Source organism: Conger conger, chromosome 1 (assembly GCF_963514075.1).
Source record: "Conger conger chromosome 1, fConCon1.1, whole genome shotgun sequence".
Taxonomy (NCBI): domain Eukaryota; kingdom Metazoa; phylum Chordata; class Actinopteri; order Anguilliformes; family Congridae; genus Conger; species Conger conger.
This window is the reverse complement of record NC_083760.1, coordinates 92,892,052-92,902,468: the sequence shown is the minus strand read 5'-3', so window position 1 is coordinate 92,902,468 and position 10,417 is coordinate 92,892,052. Positions and strand designations below refer to the sequence as shown.

At 40.1% G+C, this 10,417-nt stretch overlaps 1 protein-coding gene across 1 annotated transcript; it reads right to left on the bottom strand.

Annotated features, from left to right (window-relative positions):
- Nucleotides 1-4,552: 4,552 nt before the first annotated feature.
- Nucleotides 4,553-9,531, bottom strand: LOC133106367 (nuclear GTPase SLIP-GC-like). The gene is made up of 5 exons (XM_061216030.1): nucleotides 9,527-9,531; nucleotides 9,218-9,440; nucleotides 5,171-5,392; nucleotides 4,880-5,071; nucleotides 4,553-4,750 (listed from the first exon to the last, which is right to left on the bottom strand). The coding sequence occupies exons 1-5, from the start codon at nucleotides 9,529-9,531 to the stop codon at nucleotides 4,553-4,555; spliced, it is 840 nt and encodes a 279-aa protein (XP_061072014.1).
- Nucleotides 9,532-10,417: the final 886 nt, after the last annotated feature.

Here is a 10,417-nt window from a genome sequence, read left to right as displayed (position 1 = left end):
GCTTTTAGTGTCTTGTGGTGGCCTCTTTTATCACACCATTCCTGTACAAAAACAGAAATACAAATGAAAAATCACAATGTAGCCTCTGGAGAGCAAAATGTGCACCAGGCATCCCCTTTTCACTGTACAAGCTGCTCTGAAGTGACATGAAGTTTACATGAGACTTTATTTGAGTAAAAGAGTAGGCCTACTCGCCAGCACATTAATGAAGGAAAACTCCAGGCTAAAACACTGACATTGTCAGTGAACGTGTACCAGCGATGTGAAATTCATTCCCAGGTTATTATCTGATCATAGTCCATAGTAATAGTGGATGACAAAAACATCTTGCAGTGAACATTATTATAATGTGTTTATAATATCTATTATATATTATAAAATATTTTTTTCATTTTATTTTAACTGAATGTCCCTTTTCTGAAGAGAGATATTGTATGGAGCTAAGGGAAGCCAACATTTAAGTCCTTGTTTGAGGACACAGGGTCTCAGGAGGTTAAATGGCCAATATGCAAATTCTGACAATGTCAAAATGATTTCCTTTAAAGATTTAGACAAAATTGTGAAATGATTTGATGATTGATTAAAGAGACATCGTCACTAACTGAATCGGCTAAAGATGAAGATGAATAAAATGAATAAAAAGTTTGGGAAAAAGTAAAAGCAATTTCCATTATTCACCTCAGCGAATAGGCCTATTTGAATAATAGAAAATGCAGTAATTCACTTTAGCCTGCACGTCAGAAATAAAATAAAATGATCGTATCAAGCTCATCGTTATGCTTATCAAAGTTAATTAAGTGAAAATCTGTTTATAATAAGGCAACATGCGGCAATATTTAAACCTGTTTATAACAAGGCAACATGCGGCAATATTTAATATCGTGGAATAGGCAACTGCTGACCTGAAATTCCAAATTCAGTTGATTATTGCATCTTGAGATGCCAGTATTTATTGAGTGATTGATTGATTGATTGATTGATTGATTGATTGATTGATTGATTGATTGCCAGCAACAATGTCAGTTAGGCATTGCAATTTACCTGACTCCCAGATTATTTTTACCAGCCAAACACTAGCAACAGGCTAACACAAACTCACTGGTTCCAGCACACTGGCTGTGGCATTTTCCAGGCATGTTCTCTCTGCTCTCTTTGCTCCCATCTTCAGTTTTTCCTGGAGTACTGTGTGAACTTTGCTCAGAGCTGTATTCAATGTTTTGCACGTATTAACCAGATCCTTTTCAAGTCGGCTGAACTCCTGGGAATTTGAAGACTGGTTCTGAAAAAAAGACAATACTTACTTGAATTTCTGTCAATAGCTAGATTAAACATTTGCTGTTGACATCAGTTCCATTGTGAGACAATGAAACAAGTCAGTAAATCACAACTAATGTTGCTGGCTAGTTATCTGGAAGCTAGGTAGCTGAACAGAAAATTTGCAGAAAATTGTTTCGAAAGAGTAATTGCACTCACCACTTCAGCCTGGCTCCACCTACTGCACTCACTAATTCAGCCTGGCTCCACCTACTGCACTCACTAATTCAGCCTGGCTCCACCTACTGCACTCACTACTTCAGCCTGGCTCCACCTACTGCACTCACTACTTCAGCCTGGCTCCACCTACTGCACTCACTAATTCAGCCTGGCTCCGCCTACTGCACTCACTAATTCAGCCTGGCTCCACCTACTGTTCTCACTAATTCAGCCTGGCTCCGCCTACTGCACTCACTAATTCAGCCTGGCTCCACCTACTGCACTCACTAATTCAGCCTGGCTCCACCTACTGCACTCACTACAAGTTTTTCTCTTTGGGAAATCACTTCCTAGGTCCAGTTACTTTTTTTGTGGTGGGCGGGACTTTAACACTCTGTATGATTTCTACAATTTTCCCACTATATATCTTGATTGACATCTATATGACATAGAGGTGCCTGCAAAGAGGTACTTCGACATCACGATTGGGGCGTGGCCAGAATAAAATGCAGATCTTTTTTCAAATCAGTTTTCTGCCAAATTATATTATTTCGGAAATGTCAGAAAAAAATGTTTCATTCTAAAGTAGGTGTACAAACACATTTACAGTGTGATCTACTGTAGAGCGCAATTACCCTTTAATATCACATTTCAGACAGCACCTGAAGTTTGCAATAAGTCAGCAATAAAATTCTTTGTCATAGGATTATACTTTTTAAAAACACATTAACATTTACATATTGATTGAGTCAAAACATACCTTTGAACTGAGAGCATCCTTTGAAAAGTGAAGATATGAAATGATTCCAGAAACCTCAGATACATAATCTTTCACTTTCTTCTCGAAATGGGAGACGTACAGTTTCTTAATGTGCTCCATCAACGCTGGCAATTCTTTGTAAATAGTAGAAAAAACAGCTAGTTAACACTTAAACCATGCGTCTAGCCTTCACCTTGTGCTTATGTACTGTATATACACTCAGTGAGCACTTTATTAGGTATTTATTATACTTCTACTGCTGTAGGCTATCCACTTAAGAGTTATTATGCATTGCGTGTTCAGAGATGCTCTTCTGCATACCACTGTTGTAATGTGTGGTTATTTGCGTTACTGTCACCTTCCTGTCAGCTTTGACCAGTTTGGCCATTGTCCTCTGACTTCTCTCATGAACACGGCATTTCTGTCTGCAGAACTGCTGCTCACTGGATTTCCGTTTTGTTTTTTGCACCATTCTTTGCAAACTCTAGAGACTAGTGTGCGTGAAAACCCAGGAGATCAGTCATTCCATGGTCACTTGAATCACGTTTGTTCCCCATTCAGATGGTTGATGTGAACATTAACTGAAGCTCCTGACCCATATCTACATGATTGTATGCATTGCACTGCTGCCACACAATTGGCTGATTAGATAATTGCATGAATATGTAGTTGTAAGAAAGTAAAATTGTTCCTAATGAAGTGCTCGGTAAGTGTAAATAGTCAGTGACCATTTTATTAGATAGACCTGTACACCAGCTTGTTAATGGAAATATTTAATCAGCCAATTATGTGGCAGCAACTAAATGCATAAAAGCATGCAGACATGGTCAAGAAGTTCAGCTGTTTTTCAGACCAAATGCCAGAATGGGGAAGAAATGCGATCTAAGTGACTTTGACTTTGGATTGATTGTTGGTGCCAGACAGGGTGGTTTGAGTATCTCAGAAACTGCTGATCTACTGGGATTTTCATGTCTCTTGCTAGACTGGTTAAACGTGTATGTGGATAGGCTACAGCAGCAGAAGAACCAATAAGTGAAAAAAACCTTAATAAATACCTAATAAAGTGCTCAGTGATTGTATCGTGCTGCAAAAAAGTATTTGCCCCCTTTCTGATTCTCTATAATTTTGTACTATTCACACAGAATGGTTTCATACATTTAAATAAAATGTAATATTAGAAAAAGGGAACCTGAGTAAACACAAAACACATTTTTGAAAATCAGTGTTTCATTGATTTAATAACAAGAGTTATCAATAACATTTAATAACCATTACCATTAGCAGCAATAATTGTGACCAAACACTTCCTTTAATATGATATCAGTCTTCCACATCACAATGGAGGAATTGTAACCCACTCTTATGCTTTAATGAAGACAAATACATTGGTTTTTCATCGTGATATATAATATAAAAACGTTTTACCAGTTTCATTGCGATCCAGAACAGTTGACTTCCCCTGTGCAATTCTCTTGAATTCTTCAGAACTCACAGTGTACACATCAAAGAACTCATTTGAATGGTCTTCATCACCAAGCAGAAATTTCTTAAATGAAATATAGAAAATATGATTGTTAAAGAAGGTTTTGGTCTGTAATAGTGGGGAAGTTACTGTGAAAATGTTATAGGAAGTATTTAAGCTACAGCACAGCCACCAATAAGATAAAATTAGTTGATTAAACTAAAAGTACTTTTCAAGTAAAAAAGTTAACTTGAAGCTGCTTAATGAAAAACATGAATTAGGTCACCTATGGGCCTTGCCACATGTTGGCTAATGCTACTCTATTTCTGCTTATGCTCCTTTCCAATAACATAAATATTCCTTCAGTTCACAGTTAATTTAGCTACATGCTTTTTCAAGTCAATTTCATCAAGTCGATGGAGAAGGTAAGCTGGTATATAGAGAATGAACTTTTTAAAATGCATTTATCCTATTAGTTCATATTTATTCCTGTATTATTCTGTGTGTAAGAGCAAGTTTCAGGTAATGCTACTACACTCCAACTCACCTTTGTTTTTGCTTTCAAGCTTTTACTCATATCTTCTTTAAATATCTCATTACGGGACAGTATACACACATGTTTTTCTTTCTTCTCATATTCCGAGGTTTTCTGAAAAAATATGCATTAATAAGAATTGTGAAATATGTCCTATTAAATATTTAATATTTATTTAACCTGTCCTTACCTTGTCAATGTTACTTTCTATTTCAAGGTCCTCATCTGTGATATGATAATTTCTGGTAAAATCAGAAAAGTCATTCAGAATTAGAAACGTGAAAGGTCTGTACACAGGTGAATTAAATATTTCTGAAGATATTTATAATGTAACAGCTAACTCTCTGAAGTTCTCTGGGTTGATGACATCTGTATGGGTGCAGATGAAGGTGATATTGTGACACTCTCCTCCTCCAGCAATGGTTCTCAATGATGTATCAAAGATCTCATCGGCTACTTTCTCAGACAGGGCACGTTTCATCTCACTGACAATCCAGACAGAGGAGCACTGGCTGAGACACTGTGGGAGTTTAATGAAAATCTTTCATTAGTTTCAACATTGTCCATGGAACCCACCATCTTAATAAACAGTAATTAGTAATCTTTTTCTCATTCAGTAAAAGATTACAGCTTGAAGCACTGACATCACCTCTTTCCACATGTCGCTTCTGCATTTATTGACGTCTCCGGCTCCAGGCAGGTCCACCAGCACAATCCCCTCCAGCAGAGCTGGAGACTTCGGCAAGGAGATGGTGACTCGCTTCACCAGAGGCCAGAACTGCTTCTCTGATTTTCTGTCACTCCGAATGTAGCATCCAATGCTTTTAGACAGTTCTTCGACCTGTAGATAAGTTTTAGGAGTAAATTGTTCATATTTTAAGAGAAACCAAAATCAAACATTTATGTCAACCTGTCAAAAAAATATTATTTTAGCACTTACATTGTCAAAAGTCAGAGTCTTCGTGCCTGTGCCTGGAATCACAGAAACCTCTCTGGCTCCCACCAATGCACTGTAATCTTTCTCCAGGCCCTCTTCTCCATAAATGGCTGTAATCTTTTCTCTTGCCATTTGTGCCATTTCATCATCTTCTACTGCCGTGTTTTGTTGGCCATTTTCATTTTCGAGTGAGTCTAGCAGAAAACGTAGTTCTGATTCCCAGTCCTGTAGTAGAAATTCCTTAATCATCAACGTGTATTATCATTCTGTCTATATTTAAGAATACATAGAACATGGTGGGGTTGATTTGTTTACAGGAACCAGTCATGGTGCGTTTCTATATGAACCAAAAGTTACATATGTACCCCCGGTTGCACATTTGGATTCGCTCCATCTGACATAAATGATGTAAGGCAGCCTGAATTCATAGAACCTTAGTTACATGTACAGCTTCTGTTCTATTTCAATCTTCCTTAACGTCATGTGCTTTAAAGCACATTTGGATGACTCATACCAACATAGTCACAAGGAAACGTATCCATCTCATGACTGCATGGTGAGCAGCTATGTTGACCCTATAGAAACGCTCATGACTGCATGGTGAGCAGCTATGTTGACCCTATAGAAACGCTCATGACTGCATGGCGAGCAGCTATGTTGACCCTATAGAAACGCTCATGACTGCATGGTGAGCAGCTATGTTGACCCTATAGAAACACTCATGACTGCATGGTGAGCAGCTATGTTGACCCTATAGAAACAGGAAAAGAACATGGTGAAGGCCAGGTAGCTGCAGCGCATATGCCATTCAGTGGCCTGCCATTCAAGCAGGTAGATATACTCCTGATGGAATGGCATCTCATTCCCTCAGACATATGAAGGCCTTTTAACATGTTGGCATGTGCAAGGACCTCGATAATCCTCTTGGGAAGCCTCTGCTTTGACAGGGCTCTGCTCTTGCTGTGACCATTCAGACCTACGAAGGCTGGCAGGTGCCCCAACGTATGCCTTTGGGACAGCGGGAGCATGACCGTGCCTCTACTGTTCTCGGCTGCTTGTCGTCTCCGCTAGTTGCCATGTCTGTTTGTCCTGTCTCTTCTTGTCAATATGTTTGCAGAGCGTACAATCAATCATTACTTATGATCGCCAAACACTGCTTGAGATTGGTGCCTCGGTAGTGGATTCATGCACTTGTCACCCCAAGGAAAGGATTTCTCACCGCATCCCTGAAGGAACATGGGATCCGCGCTGCAATCGCCTCCGTGGCAAGCGAGCCAGGAGGCGGGGAAAACGTGCAGGGGCCTCGGTGAAGTTGAGGAGGCTCGCCCGCTCTCGTTTGCTCTCGGCACCTCCTGGTTCTTCAGCCTAGTTGCCGTTGTTAAACGCTCGCTCAATTGCCAACAAATCATTCATATTGAATGATCTTTTCATCTCTCAAGACTTTAACTTTCTGCTTCTTACAGAGACATTTCACCTGCACTCCCAGGAACACGGGTCGAGGTGGGGGTCTAGCTGCAGTGTACAAGAACTGTTGTTCAACTCAGAGGGTGAGCTCTGGCACATCAATATTCCTCGTTTGAACTGTTGAAGTCGGACATTCTAACTTGTTTTATTGTATTGTATTGCACACCTGGTGCAAACAGTTCTTTTCTGTCTGATTTCAGTGACTTTTTAGCTTCCATCATTACATTTGAGAGAGTCTTAATCCTTGGAGATTTAAATGTGCACGTCACTGACAGATTTGCTGTTCATTTTCTTAATATCACTGAATTGCTAAATTTTACTCAACATGTGTCTGGTCCTACGCACATTCGGGGTAATACGCTGGACCTTGTTTTCACACTTGGTTTTGACATTGATAGTGTTCAATGCCTGACACAACAGCACTGAGGAGCCGCTTGTGTCAGGCCATGATTGTGTATATTTTTTGATTTATCTTTTAACACCGATTGTTTAACCGGTAAGCGAGTGTAGTGCTCGCACATGTTAAATCATTTTTCCGCAGAGAAATTCTCCACTGCTTTTGACAGCGGCGTAGGTCCAGTGCAGCCTCCGCAGGTTAATGTTGACTGTTTGGTCCGCTCTTTTAACTTGCGTTGCTCCGTCATTGTAGATGAAGTTGTGTAACAGGTGAGAAATTGCCTGAGTCCGAGGTGGGATTTGAACCCCTGCCTCTCACTTGTCCAAATTATTTGTTGAACGAACGCGTTACCAGTCAGCTAAAGACGAACTCGCCACTAGCCAAGGGCAACAACGTTCTTTTGAATTTGAGGGTTACGTCATCGGGGAGTGTTGTCACGGTAACCTGCTACCAGCCTTCGCTTTCACTGCACGATCCGTGCTTACTAGCGAACTAGCTGAGCTAACCATGTTACACTCGCTCCCCTGAAAACCGGATCTGTGCCCTCTGTAATTTCATCCCCCTGGTTAAATGACGATATTCGTTGTTTTAGACGCTAATGTCGGAGAGTGGAGTGCTTGTGGATTTCCACCAAGCTCCAGGTTCATCGCAATTACCTCAAATAACTTTTAACTGAATTTAACAGCATGGTTACGGACGCAAGGGCCAAGTATTTTGCAAGGGCCAATATCTTATCTCCTCTAGTAGGCGAAATCTTTTTGATACAATTAATAACATTTTCAGCCCTGCACCTCCTTTTCGTTTTTAGTTTTTTGTGGACAAGGTTGCTAGTGTTAGGTTTAGAATCATCCCCTTTTCCTCCCCCATTCCTGTGTGTCCTACTCGACAGTCTATTCTGAGTTGTTTTTCTCTCATCTCCCTGCAAGACCTAACTGATCTAGTGAGCTTTATGAAATCTTCTTCCAGCCCTTGAGACATCTTACCAACGTCTATGCTGAAAGATGTTATTAGTTCAGTGGGTCCGTGTTTGGTCTCATCAGTAGCTCGCTGGTTGCGTCCCCCCCTATTTTAAACAGGTAGATGTTCAGCCGCTCCTTAGAAGACCCTATATCCAAGCTGCCTTTTATTTAATTTTTTTTAGAAAAAATAGTTGCCTATCAACTGATGTTTTCAAACATTTTTGACAAATTTCAGTCTGGTTTTCGCCAGAAGCACTCGACAAAAACGGCTCTTCTCAGAGTTTGATATGACTTGATGATGTCCTCTGATGCTGGTGACTGCTCTATCCTGGTGCTGCTGGTTCTCAGTGCAGCTTTTGACACTGTGGATCACCGCATTCTGATAGATAGGCTTAGTGAGTGGGTGGGTGTCTCTGGGAGCGCTCTAGATTGGTTCTCATCTTATCTCTCTCATAGGAGTTTTTCTGTTGCTATTGGCCCCTACAAATCGAGTCTGCTGCCTTATCCTGTGGTGTCCCCCAGGGTTCTGTTCTGGGTCCGATTTTATTTGCTCTGTACATGAAAGTGCCACCAGTGAGGAAAGTTGACCTGCTTACCACTCTCTGTAATTTGTGAGAAGATGTTTTGGAACAGACAGGTGGATGATGTGAAAGACGGAGACAAAATCCTCTGGCGCGGATGAGAACCGTGGGATCCTACGCGTGGAAATGCGCCTTATGAGCAATAGCCCACAGCTCCTGACATGCAGCAACATAAAACTATTTCCCCTAAGCAGGCTTAACCTGGTCTTCAACCAAACCCAATCTCTTTTGCATTTCTTCCCTCTCCCACATCAATTAGGGGGCCAACTTAAACCACCTGTGGAATGGAGGCGTGTCCCACTGCCTGACGTCACAGCAGCATGTGCCAAATCAGACAAAATAAAAGGAAAAACTAAGAAAACAAGGAATGTCTGTGTGTGTGATTCCTAGTCGTAACAACAGGTACTGATGGGGGCTGCCTTACGTCATCCATGTCACAGGTGACTTATTGTAAGGTCTCGACCTGCACATGCGAAAGACGGAGATAATTTGAACGTGCTCTAAAGCACCATCGTCTGACGTGAAGAAGGAATGAAATAGAATTAACAACATTAGCATGAAATTATATTTCTGTATGTCTTGTAACTGTCAGAACCGTATTTGGATTGTTGTGTTATAGCCAATTTTCTGTGTTGTGTTAACCGCATACCTTTGCACTGATGAATTCAATTTCAGCTTTGTATTCGCTGGGTTCAGTATTAGCTTGTACATGCACAAAAACGGAAGTGCAGGCATGCATGTCTCCTGATGGTAGAAGTTTTTCTTCGACAATTGCGTTGATCAATGAGCTCTTTCCTGCTCCCGTCTTCCCAAAGAATCCAATGTAAATTTTCTCTTTGTGGTTATAATCTTTTAGACTTGAGATCTTCTTTCTGCATTGGATAGATACAATAACTATGGGCTCAATGAATGTTACTTATGTTCACTAAAAGTACTGAAGAATTGTTGAAACAATTACATCATTTTCACAACTACATATAATCTAACTTCACCTCAAAATTCAAAAATTAATTTAATATAAGTTGAGAGACAGATTTAGAGACATTTTGACAAAAATGAACTTACAGACAGGTCAACAACAATATGGCTCAGGTTTTTACCCAGTGTAGCCTGGCTACTTACATTCAGTGACAACTTCATTAGGTGTTTATTAGACTTTTTTAAAATGGATCTTTGGCTGCTGTAGCCCATTCACTGTTCTACAATGGTGACGGTTGCTATACCAACGCTGCCTGCTAGCTACAATATGTAATGATGATTGATCCTTGAAAAATGGTGTGATGTAATTAACATTCTAAAACAGCTGATAGAGCGTCTGTTGCTAAAATCAGATCAAATTTGTGGACCGAAGTAAAGATGAGGTCATTTTAGAATCTTCATCTGCACATATTCTAGCTAGCAGGCAGCATCGTTATAGCAACGGTCGCCGTTGTAGAACAGTAACAAGGCCAGTACAACTGTTTAGAATGTTAGACACGTCACTCGGATAATTTTTGCAGCCCGGATCAAATTGGATGTGACAGCTCCACCCAAATCCCAAGGGATTTTGGATGTGGTTGAGAAAATTGAGAAAATTAAGAACATTTAGCATGGTTTTAATATGGGCTCAATACAATAGTATAGTACATTTTGATTGATTGAAAATGTATAAGGTTTTTTATTTTCCACACCATTCTCTGTAAACTCTCGATCATGTCTGCATGCTTTTATGCATTGAGTTGCTGTCACATGATTGACCAATTATATATTTGCATTAATAAGCTGGTGTAGGTCTACCTTAAGTGGTCACTGAGTGTATAGTGCATCTGCAAAGTATTCATAGCACTTTTCCCACATTTTGTTATGTTAC

What these genes read in the sequence shown, in the direction of transcription:
- LOC133106367 (XM_061216030.1), bottom strand. An exon ending in TTGAATTCATCAGTGCAAAG is followed by an intron (nt 5,393 to 9,217) that starts GTATGCGGTTAA and finishes TTTCTACTACAG; the next exon opens with GACTGGGAATCAGAACTACG. An exon ending in GAAGCGACATGTGGAAAGAG is followed by an intron (nt 4,751 to 4,879) that starts GTGATGTCAGTG and finishes AAACTCCCACAG; the next exon opens with TGTCTCAGCCAGTGCTCCTC.